Raw genomic sequence first — 18,142 nt, 5'->3', positions numbered from 1 at the left:
AGTGTAACATGAGTACTATAACATGATTCTGTAACTGAAAATCGAGAGAAGTTATTGGATGACAAAGAGAAATAGTGCAAAGTGAATAAACAGGAGGGAAATGATGGATTTAAACTCTAAAGATGTTATTCTACTATTGCACAAGCTTCTTTGCATACAATGCGCCTTTCTTGCTTGTGTTTGAAGAAGGAGGAAACAGGATAACACCTTATTTGCGGCCAGATAAGGGATCTCTCTGACCGCAGGCACACCTAGTTTTTGTTTGCTATAGATAACATGTTATCGTATAAACAGGTCTCAACTGTTTGTTTTGTTACTCCCCTTCCCTTAGCAGAGGAGACCTTATGTAAATTAGGGCCTTCCGAACACAATAAATAGACAAGGAGCATAAGAATATTTCAGAGTATCCAGCAGACTGCCGTAGGGTAGACTATGGATATTTCTCCTTGCAAGTAAGTTATACTCACGATTCTTTGTGTCTTTTTGTATATAGGTTTTGTACATCTGTTGGGTTAAACCTGACAAGTAGTAAAGAACTTCATTGTTATTGGTAAACAAAGACAAAGTTTTGGCAAATAACCATTATCTGATTGGTTAATTAAAGCGAACACTTCAGCCAATCAGATTATTATAAACTGGCATTCACTTTCCTCCTCGCAGACTGGAGCTTCTACTCAGGCGCTCGCGTCTGTCAGTCAAACAGCGGAATGGCAGATCTATTTTTGCCCTTTTTGAACATTTTGTTGTCATGTCTTTTCTTTAGCGTCAATTCACTAGACTCCACTCTGTTACCGAGGATTACGTTCACACAGGAAGGTAAGACGAGTGGGTTGTTTAAAAATTGTCGCTCCAACGCGACGACTAAATAAATACGTTTTTTAAACTCGACTTGGTATGAACAGTGACTTGATTAAGCCTGATTTCCAACACTTAATTATTAATTTGCTCTGAGTTTTTTAATTAAAATGGGCTTTTGGCGATTGGAAAACGTAGTGGCAGGTGCTCATGACAGTGTACGCGGTTTCAGTGTTAACTGCTTCTACGGTTTCTTAACAAAATGCCAATCGACGCATTAACTGTCCTTATTTTTAATGATTGCTCTCGGGATCTTGAATTGGTGACTTAGAAATAGGCATACAACAAATTTGTGGCCACACAATACAATTAAGTCATTTCAAGTCAAGTCGTGTTTATTTCTATAGCCCTTAATTACAAGAAGTCTCAAAGGGCTGCACAGACCACAGATTATTGTAAACCACAGACTATTATGACACCATCCCCTGATCTAGAACATTCATGAGGGCAAGGAAAAACTCGAAAACCTCAACACGAGGAAAATGAAAAAACCTTGAGAGGGGACCACACATGAGGTCATCCCTTTTTAAACAATTTAGTCACACTGTTAAGGCACTTTATGATGAAAACTTACAGAAAACACTTTAAAACAGAACAATTAGAATTGTCATTGGTAACAAAACATTGTTTTCCACGAGATTAGACCTGTAAATAAATGCTTTAAAGAACAAAAATGAGATACAATGAATATTAGTACAGTTAGGCAACAGTGGCGTCACCAAACATGAGTCACTTGGGGGGCACATCAAAAATTACAAATTTTACACAGCACTAATGCACGTTAAATACTGTATAACCAACAGCACACCCAGCAGCATCTTACATCAAGTTTTATTATTTAAAACAATAGACAGCTAGCTTCCTTCTAGTCAGATCAAATCAAGTCAATTCATGTTTAATTGTATATCCTTCAATCACAAAGAGTCTCAAAGTGCTGCACAGACCACTGATTATTGCAATCTACAGACTATTTTTACACCATCCCCTGATCTAAAACCTACATAAGGGCAAGGAAAAACTCAAAACCTCAACATGAGGTAAATGAAGAAACCTTGAGAAGGGACAGCACTTGAGATGGACTATTACCCCCCGTGTAATTGGTCAAGATGCATTTTTCCCATGGATTCTGTATTGGTGACTTTGAATTTGTTGAGTATATGAAAGGTTAAAATTGTTTTCTATTTTATCATTCTTTATTGATATGTAAATATTTTCAGTTTTTCAGAGATGTGTTTTACAATTGACTTAAGAAAAAGCACTTAGTTTATACTTGTATTTTGTAGTTTATTTGTTGCTGCACTGAAAAGTCAATATATATTTTTAATTGACATTTTGTTGTCTCACGCAGGGATTACTGTTGGTTGACTTTAAAGTTGCTTTGAATAAATTAGGTTTGAGGTTAAAATGAGTCAAAAGTACACTGGAGAGTGGAAAAACAAATGCTATTATAATAGATTGATTTTTATTTTAAAAGGAATCAATAATTTTGTGCATAATATCACATTTTTATTAGTAATATACTTTTCAAGGGAACCTCAAAAATCTGTCTGTGCCATGGAATGCTTTGCCCCCATAGATTCGATCCGCAACCTCAGCGGAACTGTATAAATCTAGGCTGAAACCATACTTCTATTCTATAACTTATGAATGACCTATGTTTCAAGTTGACAATATATTTGTATTGTTTGCTATTGCAACATTTATTGCAGCCTGTTCATCCTTGAAGGGAGGTTACCACTTGTGCTGTCCCACTTGACCTGACCTGACTTTTTTTCCCCTGCTATTTTCTTTTTTAAATATCTTTTTTTTCCTTTTCCTTCTCTTATTTCTTGTTTTCTTAGCCTTGTACATATATTTTTTTCCTCTTTTTTCTACTTAGTTTCTTCTTTTCTTTTTCATTTTCCCTGTCTCTTATTCTTTTGTTTCATTTTTCCTACTTTTCATTGGGTGGGCAGGGTGTATCTATGGGTGGGCACTGCTTACCCCTGCCCCCCTCTGGTAACGCCCTTGATGTCAATGATTTCTTATGCTGGTTAACAATACCATGCAAAATTAGAATAATGAAAAAAATATAACATTTCAAACACCCATCCATTATCTGCACCGCTTATCCTCACTCTGGTCGCAGGGGTGCTGGAGCCCATCCCAGCTATCTTCAGGCAGCTGCCAGGGGAAACCCTGAACTGGTTGCCAGCCAGTTGCAGGGCAACATTTCAAACAAGTTTATGTAATTCATGAAACAACTTTTGTGTCGCTTTTCTTATTTAATATTATGAAGAACTGCCCCTGATTTAGCTTTTGTCTTTATACTTAAAATTTTCAGAATTTCTGAAACGTTGGTGACAAATCTCTTTTTACACTTGATTGAAAATAAAGAAATGCATTCATTAGTTTTCCTACAAAGTGGCGTACGTACCAGTTTCTTGTTTAAATGACAAAGCCAAACATTACTATTGCAAACATTATATTCATTTCTTGTTCACAAACTAAAGTTTTTGTGTGCAATGTCACAACTATATCATACTGGTGAGCAAACAAACCCGTTGGTCATGTCTTAATCTCTGTTGGCAGTTTGTTTTCAATGAAAACAGGAACCAGAATGATGAGAAACGACTCTTATGCACAGAGTGAACCGAAAAGTCACTTTCTATTATACTGCATGTAGGAAAATTGGACACACCCAAATTATAACGTGAGAATTATTCATGATAGGGTTCTGTTTCAGTTTGTAATGGAAAGGAAATTCAATATAAAATCTACAACTTCCTTCGTGAAGTATAATTCGGTTGCAAGGCCAGGTGTGAAAAAATGTATTTGAAATATTACTCTTCAATGCCAGCACTGAATTTCACACTACATTACACCACATCCTTTAAGGTTGCAACACCCCATCCTCTATGAGTGGATTCTTCTTATTTTACGGTGGGGACTTCACCCAATTTTTACAGTAACGGCAAACCCTGTTGAACTATCCTTGAGCAAGACACCACCACATTGTTCTTTGTGGGATATGGCAGAATCTTACATTATCACAACTAACTATATATGTGTGAACCAGTCAATGTGACATTCAGCTATTTAAGTGAAGTCAATTTCCTATTTGTGCCAAATGGTCGTTAAGAAAGCAACAACATAACAACTCAACATCATGATGATATTTGAGGAGTAATTTGGAGATGTTGTGTGATAATAATTGGTCTAATTCTATCTAAAAAGTATTCTCATCAGCAATAAATTCATTCATTTTCATGTCATCTAACACATTCTTTGATGATGTTCTCTTGGCAGAGATGAGGCTTAAAAGTGTGACTTTGCCCGAGGAAATATGCACGATTCTTCTTCCAGAAAAAGAACAAAGCGAGTTCTTGGCAGTTGGAAAGAAACACCTCATCACTCTCTATTTTCAAGATCCTCCAATGGTACCTAATGATATCTGAAGTCGATTTATTAATGTTATTAATATTAGTAATGGTTAGTAATTAATAAAACTGTCTCAAAATATGGTTAAGAAACCTCAGATGACTTTGCTCCCTCATAATGGAGAGACTGTCCATTTGTTTCTATTGAACAACATCTTAATACTTTGCAGAGGCAATGTCAAGCTCACTTAAAAAAATAATCACAAGGTTATTAGCTGAGTATTTTCCAATTTTATTTGTCCAAGGATACACAGTATGTATAAGTTAATTGCAGTACTAACTTGCTCCCGTTTAAAAAAGCTAATCAGTAAACACTGATCACAAGATTCTTCTATAAAATGCAATACAACATATTTATAAAATAAACATCAGACAATAAATGTTGATCTGTGTCAAGTGTCAGGCAACTTAATGTCATGTTATTGCAGACTCCTATGGAAAGAAAATTAGCTTGGGCTCAGTGCACTGACACTGGAGCTTCGCCAAACGTAAGACATACAAACATAACTCTACGATTGGTTGCAGCTGAGTACTAACTTTTTAAAATGTCATTTAGGGTTGCAGCTTTGATGCTGTCTTCGCTCATAAGAGGGAGAACACCCATCTGGTGTTTTTATGCGGAACGGATAAAACCGAAACACTTTGCTGTAATGTGGTAAGACACCCACGATGAGCATAACTATGGCAGCTTTTTGCTACCTTGTTGTGTTTCTTAGTAGAATCTGTCCAAGGATCCACTGACCTGCAGGCCAGCTGAAGACCTTAACCGCATGCAAGTGAATATCAGGAGTTTTATTTTGAAGGATGCTGAACATTCTGTTTTTGTAGGTGAGTTTAAGTGGTTTTTAAAGCTATTTAAGTAGGCACATTATCTTTTATCCTGTGTTTTAAAAATAAAGCTGCTTAATCTTAAATTTTGCTTCCTTCATGATAAAACATTTAACTCTTGAGTTTTGCAACCCTGACTTTTAAAAATAAGAGTTTTAATTAGCTTTGGCTTAAACGTTTGATATGTATAGGAGTGTAAAGATTATTTTTTTTAATCTATTTTTTTGTTTTACTTCTAACACAGAATGTCATACACCTGTTTTAGTCTGATACAATAGCAGTAGTTCTCCATGTTTTTATTGTTATTTCTGTATGGAGCATTAGAAAAGCGCTATATAAATTCAAACCATTTACCATTATTATTATTTGTTTTTAAATTCCAGAATCTACAGAAGATTCCACACTGTATGTAACGTACTCTGGCTCTGGGGTGAAGGTGGGCGTTCACAAGTTTGGGAAGAATAGAGTGGGACCAGCTAACCATGATAAAGGTAACATAATTTGATGATGATGCTTTTTCAGATTCTTATTCATGGTTTTCACACATTACATCAAGGCATCTGAACTGCTATTGCCTATCAGATGCTTGAATTTTAGCTAGAAAGGCTTGTTTACAGAACTAGATAAGTAATCTGACATACAGTACAGGACATGTGCCTGTTTGCTTGGTGTTGTTACGGTTGATGGGATGGCATTTGATTATTATTGTCCTCCATTTGTATGGACCACAAGTAAGGGTGAGCAGCCCTTTTATGAACCAATCATCGTCTTTAACAAAACTAGAATCCTATTGTCGGTGTTCTAAGTAAAAAAAAAAAAGTTCTTTATTGTATGTTTTTTAAGTATTTTTGTGTCTTTCCAACACTCTTCTGCATGACCCATTCTTAGTCATTTTTTGAGTCTTCCCACAGGCCTGCTCACAAAAGAGTCCTTATATTGTTGCCACATGTCACTTAGGTCACAAGAATCCAACTGCCATTATTAAATTTTTCCTGCTTACCGAAACAAGAAATCAGAATTAAATATTTGGAAAGATAATTACTTTTAAGATTTAACTCTTTCAAAATATACTTCCACAGATTAGCATTATCCTTGATAAGGATAGAATTATTGGAATAGATCATTGACACACTGGATGAATTATTTAAATGTCATTTCCATGTAGTATTGATGTTGAGCCACATTTTCAGGCTATGTTCCTTTTTCACACCAATTTCCTTTGGTTACTGACACATCTTTGATAAAGGCATCAGCTGTCCCGTGACGCTCTCGTGATAGATGTCACAAAGCCCAGGTACATAGTGCTGTGTCCTGAGCCTGCCACAAGTGCGCACTGCAAACAGTTGTGGCTTTCACCACATGCAAACATACAGAAAAATGTAGATGAACCATTTTGTAAATCAAATATTATATTTGTGTAGTTAAATAAACTCACGTGCATGTTTTTGCCTTTAGAAAAGCACTACATGGGTTTGGTGCTCAGCAGACGCAGGGAGGAACATTTGCAGGACAAAGTTTATGCATTCTACAAAGAGAAGAATAATGATTTGAAGGAATGTAGCAGTACATGGATTCCCTATGTTTCCCAGTTTTGCTTGGTGAGTGTTTGCAACAGCGTGGATGGAAGGGACTGAATTTGACCACTGTGGAGACTTAAATACCTTAAATCAAAAACATGCAACCCTTTCTGTTTCGTTTCAAATTATTCCATGATCGTGACTAAGCTCGGCATTGGAAAAGTCCACTTTGAATACAAAGTCAATGAATTTTGAATATCTGTATGCTATTTCACTTTGTAGTTCACAAAGAACAAATGTGCAATCTAATTCATTGTTCTATTTTGCTGCGAGCTATTACATTACAAATACCGGTATTCCTGCATGGTTGCCTATTCACTTCACTAAAATTTTGGGCTTACAATTGTGTGCAAAACCGTATTGCTTGACTGTTCCTTTAATTGAAAAGTTAGTCAGTTATACCTTTCAATGTGACACTATCAACACAACTACATCATACTCTCTGTACAGGCTGACATGGGCGGACCCAAGAACAACCTGCAGTTCACCTGGACCTCTCATATGAGTGCCAGGCTCTTCTGTGGCGATCCAGAACGGAACATATACTTCCATGAGATGGTGGCCATCACCCCTATTCACGCAGAGCAATGGCAGGACTCGCGTGTTTATGCTCTCTTCAGGAATGAATGGTACGTATTTTAACCTGTGTATTATTTATTCAGATCAATAATTGTGTCCTATAGGAAGGTACTTGATTAAGTGCTTTCTCAATTAGTGAATTTGTACAACTTTCTCTATCTGTTGTTTGCATGAAACACATTTTGATACAAGGTCTGTTGACAGTGGGTTGATTTCTCACAAAAATTGGAACTTTGGCTTGCTCAGTGTCCAATTGTTTTGGATTTTTAAAAGAAATAAACTCACACAATCACATTAGATTAATTTCGCTACAAAAAGGTTTAGTTATAAAATAAAAAACAAAGTAAAATCCTCTTTCCAAGTTAAATTGTCCTATTCCTATGTCAGATCATTTACTAAATGTATGTATTTTTATTACTTATCTTAGTTTTTTTAAGTCAAATAAGAAAATTATACTCAAAATTAGCTAGTATTTGTTGCATCAGAAAATTTAGACTTTACAAAAAGAATTTAAACTATTCATGAAAACATGGAACTTTATAGTTTTCTATCTGGTGTTCTACTGGTGCTCATCACCCCCAAAGCTCTGAAACCTAAAATTGCCCCTGGTTGGCATGCATACATACACTTTGGGATTACTGTACTGAACAAACTCCATGTTAGAAAGCTACCACAGAAAAACACTCCGGGCTCATTTTCAGAAAACAGTATTTTGAAGAGTAGAAGAGTCAAACAAGACTAAGTAAACAAAAATTGTAAGTACTCACAGCATTCAAAACCTCAAATCTCTACCGGTGTTGTGCTGAGCATTCGAAGTATGTCTCCAAAAGTAGAAAGGAATGTCAGGACACCATGCTTAATATTTGCTGGGGACTGAATTAAATAATGTTTACAAAACGTCCCAATTATGAATGTTATAATAATGTACATCATTTTCAAATGCCCTTGACTTGAATAAAATATCAATATTTTTCAGTTGTTGCTTGATTGTTTCCAAAGACTGGCTGGTTTAGTGACAAAAAGTGACAAACCTTAAAGGCACAGTTTGTTATATTTAGTGCCTCTTAGTTGTACAAAAAAACTTTTATTCCGTAAAAAATAAACAAACATTGATTTGAATACTAGTCAAAAATTACAGTAAATATCATACCAATGTTAGTTTTTATAAAAAAAAAAAATGATGGGTCAAGAAATTTGTATTTCTTTTACACAGTGGAATGCACACATGGTTGTCCGGCATCCAGCCGCCACACTGCTCAGTAGCACTGGCCCTAACTCACACAAGTAAACAGAGTGCCATCAAGTGGTCAAATATTACACATTGGGGCTTTAATAAGTAGATGGATTTGGCCTTTTTAGTTAGCATGTGGTTTGTGACTGAAAGTTCCTTTTGTCAGAGGTTCTAACACACAACTGTGCAGCAGTTATTTTGTTTCTGACAGGTGTATCAAAATTGTATTACTCTTCTGGTTGCAGGAACATAAGCGCCATATGCGTTTACGCTATACAGGACATCCAGGATGTTTTCAACAACTCGCCATTCAAAGACTCAGACCATCAAAAGATTCGGTCCAGGGAGGTACGAGAATGTGAAATCATTGCAGTTGTTTTTGGGGTGTTGCTTTTGAGGAACCAATCTAAACTTTTTTTTTCAGTGTGTTTCAGACAGCACACAAATCCCAAAGGATGTCCTGAACATGATCAAGACATACTCTCAAATGGAGCAGTTGGTGTGGCCCATGCGGAAGTCTGGCCCGCTTCTAATTAGCCACTATGTGTACACTCACATCCACGCCAGTGCAGCATTCACAAAGGAACACACGATTCTCTTTTTGACACGAAGTAAGTATCATGCTTTCAAGTAAGACTCATCAAGAGCTGGTTTCGGGGGAAGATCAGATGTCGCAGTAACTCCAGATCGTGTTCAATAGGCCTTTGTTAAATTTGCCTGCCTGCCTTTACCTGCCACTGAGAAATTGCCCATAACATGCATAGTCATTTAAGTGTTCAAGAACAGTTCAACGTACTAATATTCAAGCCAATGCAAATAATAACTATGATAATTGAAAAAATAGAATGGAAAGCATTGTCACTGTGACGAAAAAACTATTTTGCTTAGTTACGTGCAGGCATACGACGTAATATCATAAATTTAATCAATTACACTAATCTCACTGGAGTAACATTCCTTTGATATGTGAAATCTGTGAAGTAGTAAAATTCATTTTATTCTTATACAATAAGAACAATACTGTACGTTGATAATAAAACCATTTTACAGGCCCAAATGTTTGTTTAACAAATAACTCTGACTGCTGGTCTTCTGGTGATCCCAAGAGCAAAGAAGTGTTCTCCTGGTTCGAGAGCGTTCTCCATCCGGGCACCGGTGCTGTGGAATGCTCTTCCCCCTAAGATCCGATCTGCAACCTCAGTGGAAATGTTTAAATCTAAGCTTAAAACTCACTTCTACTCCATAGCATATGAATAACCTACTCTTCTCGTCGGCTGAAAAATAGTCTGTGTAATATAGTGTAATAATCTGTGAAGCCCTTTGAGTCTCTTCGTGATTTAGGGCTATACAAATAAAAATGACTTGACTTGACTCTAAACTGAACTTCTCCAAATAAGTACTCAGAATGCAGAACACAATGCAAATCAGTAAACCAACATGACCACAAAAGGTGAAATGCGTTACTGCAAGGAATTAAAATTCACTGAATGACTACAAATGACCCACTGTCGAAAAATCTTCAGCTTGTCAGGGCACGTAATGTGCGTCGTGCACAATTCATTGCAATAGTCTTCTAATCTTGTGCCACACTTAATAGCATCACTGTACAAAGAGTAAAAAGCTACATAGCCAAGGCATGGAGTAAGTCTGATGTCATAATTTACTCACTAAATATATAAGTACACGATGGTTAAAGACATTTGAGGAAATTAAGAATGTTTATCCATCCAATGATATTCATTCTGTTTATCATATTTATGGTAATGGTGGGTGGAAGTATTTCACAGATCACATGGCATTTTAAGAGATTGACAGCTTTTCACACTGACTAGGAACTGAACCCTCACTGCCTCAAAAGAAAGTTAACCAATAAACAAAAAATATATTTTTCAGAGCTTTTTCAGATCAAAAGCTCTATAAAAGGCAATCAGAGGAGTACTGCAATGGTGTATTTAATTTTAGCCCAGAAGAAGCTTGTAGACAATCAATTCCAGTAAAGACCCTATAAACTAGGATAATGGTACAAGAAAATGAGGAAGAACGACTGAGGAAGTTACTTCCCTAGGTCAGTTCTTGCCATTCTCACATATTGAAAAAAAGTTATATCCAGTTAAAGGTGTTCTGAAAAATGGATAGTGGAAGAATCAAGTTCTCTGCCCTTTTTCAACCAATTGTCCTTTTCTTTCTCCAGATTGTGGAGGAGTTGATAAGGTGCTGGAGTATAATAACACAGCCTTCATCATTTCAGAATACAGACCTTTTCCCCACAGAACTCATATCGACAACATCGTCCTCGAGCCTTCCTCTGTGAGTTTGCCAATTGGTGGATCTTACCCACAGCATAAAGGTTTTTCATCTAACATGAAGAATTTTGCAGAAAAAACTCTACGTCAGATCTCATCATCAGCTTGTCCAAATGGATGTGGCCGACTGTGGCCACTATGGCGACACATGTGAGGAGTGCGTGCTGGCACGAGACCCATATTGTAGCTGGGATGGGAACAGTTGTGCCGCCTCCCCCGCAAACAGGTCTGACATATAACGTGCTTGCACACAGGAAAATACCCTGACCAGTCAATTACTTCCTTGTTTATAGCTCGCTTGAGCGGGTGTTAACGGCTAGAGTGTAGGTAACATGACATTTTTTAGCTTAAAAAAATGAAAAATAGGTCAATTCAAATACTCTTATACCAGAATAAAAAAACTCTATATTTTGAGGAATATTTACTGTATTTTCCTCACTATAAGGCGCACCACATTATACATAGTTCCCACAGACCTTGTAACTTCTCCTCGGCGGCCATCTTTGATGGCGAAAGAGCTATGTTTACACCACTTATCCGGCAATTTCATCCAGTGTCTTATACTTTTAAAGCCATCACGAAAAGACAAGGTAACCCATATTAAAATATATATTCTCACAGAGACCGATCCACCCAAATTAATTAAGGAAAGAAACAGTTAGCAGAGATTATGCAGATTTGCCTCCAATACAGTACTATCATGTGTACAATTATCTAGTACTGGCCAGAGGTTTTTACACATGTTCCACAGGCTTTAGATTGTTTTGTTGTGCATATTTGGTGAACTTGTACTGAAAAAAAATGGCAAGTAATAATTTCAAACAATAATTTTGCAAAGTCATTAAGGTAATTTTTTTGTAAAAGCCTTCATTTTAGCTTAATTCATAACTTGTAATGAGTTTTTATGCATTTTTAGGTTACCAAATTTGCCTTTTATGCCTTTCAGGTTACATAACTTCATATAATGATTTACATCCTTATTTGAGTACAGACGTGATTATGTTTAGCAAAGACGGGCATCACCAATTTTATTAACAGCTGTACAGCATCTGTCCAGATTATTCTTGTGTGCTTTTACTTGTTTAGCTAATGCTACTTTGACAGTCAAAAGGGAGCAGAAAAGCATTTGTAACCTCCACTTGGCAACTGGAAAGCACCATATTTACTACCGCATGTGATGGCAGATTAAATACACGCAACACTCAGTATACAATGCAGATATCAAATTTCAAGATACTTACCTAACACGAAGTGATCTGAGGAAATTCTTGCATATTTTGAAGGCGGTTCTCTCCTGTTTATCCTTTCTTGCCATAACTTTTTCTGTTGTTCGGACAAAAGCTTTGTCTTCTCAAACTTGCTGAATCTTATGACTGACATTTGGTAAAATCCGAACTTTACTGAACCTCCAGCGCAATTCGGACAACCGTTGATCCAACAAAAGAAGACCACTTTTACTTTGGATTCTTGGGTTGACTTTTCACCGCTACCCAATGCCGATAACGTGCCATCAGAAATTGCGCCGGGTCGGAAAATACCCGGATGTTGGGACGTCATACGGGATTTATGTCTACTGCGAGCTCCCCCAAAGTAGTATTTTGTCATATATTTTTCATAGATATTTATTTGTGTAGAACCGTTGCGCATTTTACACACATATATTAAATATACTGTATGATACAATGAGCAATGATTGATCAGTCACAAATATCGCTGACCACAATCACATAACAATGGGTACAACAGGTATAGAACCTGGGTTGCATCGGTTAGAACACCTTTACCTAACCACTAGACCTCTAATAATACAGATGACACACAAAAAGGCATTATATTTCGTGTCATTATCTCACTACTTTTTTTTTTACTCACGGTGCCAAAAACAAATGTTAGAGAATGGAGAAAACAGAAACTCGTCCTGAAAAATAAATAAACGCAGAAAAAAAAACACGAGGGAAAGGACTCGTGTGTGTTGTATCTGATGATTAATTAGACTGCGTTTTTCGACTGATCAATCATTGCACAAATACTGAATACTACCGTAAAACCTTGTGTAGCAATGCACACGAAGGAATTTTGTATACATTTTCCAATCTTACCGACCGTATTTTAAGGCACACCGGGTTGTAAGCTGCACTTTTGAACTTCTGACCACTTTGGGGTTTTTAGCTGCATCTTATAGTCCGGAGTATACGGTAAATCAAACTACTGGAGTTATATATCATCTTTCGTACGCAAGAACGCAACTGGAAAGTGCTGGATAAATAAAAACAATCACAATAAAAACGAAATTCAACCTCTTAATAAAACTTAAGATGTTTGACACCATAGTTTTCATACTAATTTCCCAATTCTTAAACTGTTATGGATACTGATCACCGGTATTGAGACTACTTGCTCATTAATTTGATGGAAATGTGTGGTGTCCGTTTTCGATAAAAAAATAGGCTGGTGTCAGTACTTGACCAATCCCTTGTTAAAACAATGAACCTTTTTACGTCTTTCAAAATGTCATTCCCAGTGATGACACAGTTATGACTCACAAGCTTCATTCATCATTATCTGAAGAGATGGCTTCATTTCCACGAAATAACTCATCATTACGTATTGAATGGTTGTAATACAATAGTTTCAATATGGTGTATGAGTATTAAGTTGTTACGTTAGATATTAAGTCTGATGACATACCGTATTTTCACATCCAGTGTACGTGTATTTCAACATTTCCATTTAAAATTTCCAATGTTGGGTTTATATTGTCTCGTTAGTAAGTCCTAACGTGTATTGTTTGACAGTGGCGTTGTGGTTCAGGATGTGAATTCAGCCGATTACCTTTTGTGTTCTTCCCCCCTTCATCGTCACATCAAAAAAGGTTAGTACAAAGATGTGCTATTATGTCAATGACTGAATATAACTGCTGAGGTCATAACACTGAAACAAAACCCATAGTGAGTGAAATGCAGACGACAAGCCGCAGTGAGGAAAAAACTTCGGTAAATTTGTTTTTGACAGTATAACAAGCATACAAGACAAAAGAAAATAACGCTCACTCAGTCAGTTTCTAGCTTTCGCCCAAGAGATATAAATATACATCCGCCCTTAAAAAAGACATATCAACACAAAACACGCTTCCTTATCAACTTCTGATGACATCTGACCTGCATGATATGAGCCATTGCTGTGCATGCTCATGTTTTCCCTGCTGGTTGCAATTATCCAAAACAAAAGTCTTCATGTTGAATATCCAAACAGAAAACATTTTTTCTTATGAACTTTATGCGAATTATGTGTAAAAAGCACTCTTGCTCGTATTTTTAAAAGCCACTATTACAAACTTTTGGGGTCTCAGAACTGAACTTGTGACTAAATGCTTATGTAACTTAGCATTCGGAATGCTTTTTCTGAAGTGTCAATTATGATAACAAGACTAATAAATTACAGCATTTGTGTGCTAAATGCTAGCAAATTCTTAGCTATTCCTGAGTAATAGTAAAAATAACCCAAATCAAGTCAATAATGTGCACCAGCATCATCTATTAGTCAAACCAGTCAGTACTTTGGTAACACAAGGTAACCTAATAAACTTTCTCTGAGCATTTTTTTATCCTTAGGAAAAAATAGTTAATCTGAATCAAGCTTTTAACTACTAAGCTGCATTTAAATATTAAAGACTAATAGAAAATTAGTGGGTATACGGGATACCAATATTTTTCAGACTGATGCTAATAGACAAATGTTAAGTGCTCATAAATGCCAAAACCATTGGCACATAAAATTTCCCTTCATCTTCAAAAATTTTCATAGAAAAACCTTTTATATATAAACATATTTTCATTAATATATATTTTTTAAAACCGTTCCATTATTTCAGGTTGTTATTATTAAATCGTCACTAGGGTAGTGACCAAAGATACTTTAAGAAAGGCTGATATCGACACAATACAGACGCTGCCCTACTGACGAACGAGTTCCAGACGATCGTGCATAAGTTGAATTAGTTTGTATTGCTTCAGTGCTATATTTTGTATGATTAAGGTTAATATAAGTATCTTTAAGGCTTGTATAGGTAACCTGTATTGTTTTTTACTAAAAAATAAACATGTCCTAAAATAATATGCTCTACAAAGATTAATAAAGTTAAGTTTAACTTACTTTTGGAAGATAAGCTTAAAGAGTTAGGCGACTTCCTCCTCCGTGGTAAATAGTGGCCGAAAAAAAAGTGATCTACCTATCTAATCAAAAGCATCAAGCTTCCATGTTCCACTTTCATTTCAAATGAAAAGGCTTGCCTTTCTTTGATACACACTAACCATATTGAATGGATGCACGAGATATTAAACAATAAAAGTGTCAACGTTCTTAGTGCGCTGGAGATATAGTATAGAATGTTTACATACGAACTAGGAAGAGGAACCCGGATTTCTTCTTCTGGGTGGATGCCAGGTGACCTCTCACAGCTCCACACGCTGGCAGCAGCAGAAGGAAGCACTACAGTACTGTCCTGTTCTCGGAAAAAGGTGCACACTAAACAAAATTGAACTTACAGCAATGAAATGAAATGTTTATTGAAGGTATTGTTGGATACATTAATCAAAACATGACACAAAAAGAAAAACTAATGCTGAGAGTGAGCATGGCCAAATATGGTCACCCTACGCCCCCTCCCCTAAGGAAATTTGACAGATCTGTTTCTGCCAACCTTTGCTTAAAGGTTTGCACCGTATTTGCACTAATAACCCGGTCAGGCAAAAAATTCCAAATTTTTGGTATCCTGAAAGAAATAAAGTTTCCGTGCAAGTTGCTGGTAGGTCTAGGCACCCGTAACTTATATCTGTGACCACGTAAACCATCAACACGACAGAACTCAAAAAATTGATCAAAAGGCACATCGATCATTCCATGCAGTACTTTGAACACAAAAATTAAATCAAATCGAAATCTACGGAGCTCCAAAAAGTCCAAGTTCAGTCTTTGTAGTCTTTCAGGATATGACAAGCTGTGCATCCCAGGTATCCGCTTCGTATACCGTCGTTGAACTCCTTCCAGTAGGTTAATGTCCTTGAGTAAGTAAGGGTTCCACACAACGCTGTTATATTCTAACCCGGGTCTAACATAAACGCAAAACATTCGAACTAAGAATGCTGGGTTCTTGTTGTAAAAGTTTCTGTAAATGTTTGATGCTATGTTATTGGCTTTGTTGGTAATTCTGGCGATATGCGTGATAAACTTTAAGTTTAATGTCCCGATATTTTTTGACATCCCGAAGAAAATGTTCGTATCTACGGTTTTTCATACGTCGAATGGTCTTAAGTAGGGGAACGTCTGTACCCCTAATTGTTAGCATAGTTTGTTCTTTTGATCCTCACAAGTACAATATTTTCCTTATTATAAAAGGCTCACTGGATTATAAGGCGCACAGACTTAAAAGTACAGTAAGGGCTTGGCTTGCATGAAAAAATAAAACATTATACAAAATTAATACCTTTATTTCCTAGAACATAAAACAACATTATGACATCTGGTTTCACCACTAAAATTAGTTTGAGAAACAAACTATAAACGTGTTCACCACAAGACATACAAGTAATAAGTCATCACAATACGTTCCATACTTACGGACAATTATTGTCTAAATCCAAAACAAAAGATTTGCAATGAGCGTTCAAAAGTTCGCGTCTGAGTTGCCGTCAAAGCCCCTTTGTTTCCTTTTAGCAACAAACATTTAACATGTTAACCATAGGAGGGCACCCAAAGACCTTTAAACGTTTCCCAAAGGCAAAATAATTACCGTATACGATATTGTTTAATTGTATCTGCATTTCCAATTTTTTTCCACTGTATTTCCCAGTATGTTAGGTGCAACGGATTATAGGCACACTTTGTTTTTTTTTGTTTTTTTGCTGTGCCTTATTGGCTGTAAAATATAGTAGTTTATTCATTAAACTAAACAAATTCCTGCTTCTTTGTGTCGTCTTTACCCTCTTTATATTTGGTGTGCAATGATGTTTTCCAGATGTGGACCCCTTAAGTGTGTCCGAAGTACCAGTGGAAATTCCCCAGGGGTCCCAGAACTTCCTAAGATGCCCCATGGGGTCCCACCACGCCAATTACAGCTGGCGTCACAGTGACGGGGTGACCACGCCGTGCTTTCGGAGCCCACATGGGTGCCTTCTTTTAATTGATGGCAAGCAGGAGGGGGCGTACACGTGCGTGTCAGAGGAAAGCGGGTATAGCCGTGTTCTTGCCCGATATTATGTACGTGCGGGCAGCTTCATATTAGCAGAATCATATACTGTGTTTCTAGTTTGGCTCTGCGCGACTGCCACTCTCATTTTCACAATAGTATAAATGTTTTGATGGATTTTCCTTTTTTTCTTTTTTTTTTTTTTGCTATTTATTACATTTTTCAGTGAGAGAATCAACGGAAGTTATCCTTTTACAAATTTTCGTAACATGTTCCATATCAATATTTAATTTTTCTGAAAGACCAACTTCGAAAAACATTTATTGTAAACAGTGTTTCCTATACTGTAGGAAGACTCTGGCGAGCCGCCAGAATTTAATTGGTGCCGTCAGAGTCTCATGAACTTGTATTATTACAAAAATATATATTTTAAAACTTATATATACATATAAATGAAAGGTTTATCAAAATATTAAAGATATATTTTATAAATGATCTGCAAAAGAAACCTCTCTAAAGTGAACAATGGGAACCGGGTCCCTTTGGGACTCTCTCTTTCTCTCTCTGCGTCTCTCTATCTGTCTTTCTCTTTCTCTCTCCATCTCGAGAGAAAATATTAGTGGCTGTTTGTCTGCCCGCTTTCTGCGCTGAACAGAGGGGGAAGTGTTAGCATACTGGAGTTCAATATGTAGGACCAAAATAAAGGAAGTACTGTGTGTGTAAAAAAAAAAAAAAAAAAAAAAAAAAGTCAAAGCAGGAAAATGAGCCAAATTTGGATTCATTTTTATTATATTGATGGCTCCAAAGCAGAGTGCATTAGGAGAAGAAGCCAAATCCTATATGTCACTTTAACTATTTGTGTAAAGAATTTACAAGTTTATTAGTGTATTTCATACTTAATTTGTTGTTGTACTGACATATAAATGTTTAATTTATACATGCTGTTTTTTTAGAGAGATTCTGTGTTGCTTGACTTTTTAAAGTTGCTTAGTATAAACAAGTTGAACGTTTAAATATGGTAAAAGTTCATTGTAGATTAAAACAATAATGGCTATTATGATATAGTATCACAGTACATTTTTATTATGGTATTAATGAATTTGGTGCAAAATGTTTAATAATTATTGGTAATATATCATTGAAAAAAAAGAACAAAGACAAATTAA

At 36.3% G+C, this 18,142-nt stretch overlaps 1 protein-coding gene and 1 long non-coding RNA gene across 2 annotated transcripts; one reads left to right on the top strand and one right to left on the bottom strand.

The window, feature by feature from the left end:
- The first annotated feature begins 671 nt into the window (after window positions 1–671).
- LOC148367178 (semaphorin-7A) lies at window positions 672–17,915 on the top strand. Its single transcript, XM_088333999.1, has 14 exons — window positions 672–816; window positions 4,144–4,274; window positions 4,703–4,762; window positions 4,831–4,929; window positions 4,994–5,102; window positions 5,486–5,593; window positions 6,558–6,700; window positions 7,130–7,308; window positions 8,735–8,837; window positions 8,914–9,100; window positions 10,681–10,796; window positions 10,867–11,018; window positions 13,588–13,664; window positions 16,806–17,915. Exons 1-14 carry the CDS (start codon window positions 708–710, stop codon window positions 17,138–17,140), a joined length of 1,908 nt encoding a protein of 635 aa, XP_088190125.1. The 5' UTR covers window positions 672–707; the 3' UTR covers window positions 17,141–17,915.
- Window positions 5,484–10,086, bottom strand: LOC148367179 (uncharacterized). Its single transcript, XR_015850279.1, has 3 exons — window positions 9,996–10,086; window positions 6,538–6,627; window positions 5,484–6,451 (listed from the first exon to the last, which is right to left on the bottom strand). It is a non-coding gene; the product is annotated as an uncharacterized LOC148367179 (long non-coding RNA).
- Window positions 17,916–18,142: the final 227 nt, after the last annotated feature.

Source organism: Urocampus carinirostris, chromosome 4 (genome assembly GCF_059441175.1).
Source record: "Urocampus carinirostris isolate Australia breed hairy pipefish chromosome 4, RoL_Ucar_1.0, whole genome shotgun sequence".
In the NCBI taxonomy this organism is placed as follows: domain Eukaryota; kingdom Metazoa; phylum Chordata; class Actinopteri; order Syngnathiformes; family Syngnathidae; genus Urocampus; species Urocampus carinirostris.
This window is presented reverse-complemented; position numbering and strand designations above follow the sequence as displayed.

Coding starts and splice junctions, on each gene's coding strand:
- LOC148367178 (XM_088333999.1), top strand. CDS start 708: ATGGCAGATCTATTTTTGCCCTTTTTGAACATTTTGTTGTCATGTCTT. Junction 4,275..4,702: donor ATTTTCAAGATCCTCCAATG/GTACCTAATGAT, acceptor ATGTTATTGCAG/ACTCCTATGGAAAGAAAATT. Junction 4,763..4,830: donor ACACTGGAGCTTCGCCAAAC/GTAAGACATACA, acceptor AATGTCATTTAG/GGTTGCAGCTTTGATGCTGT.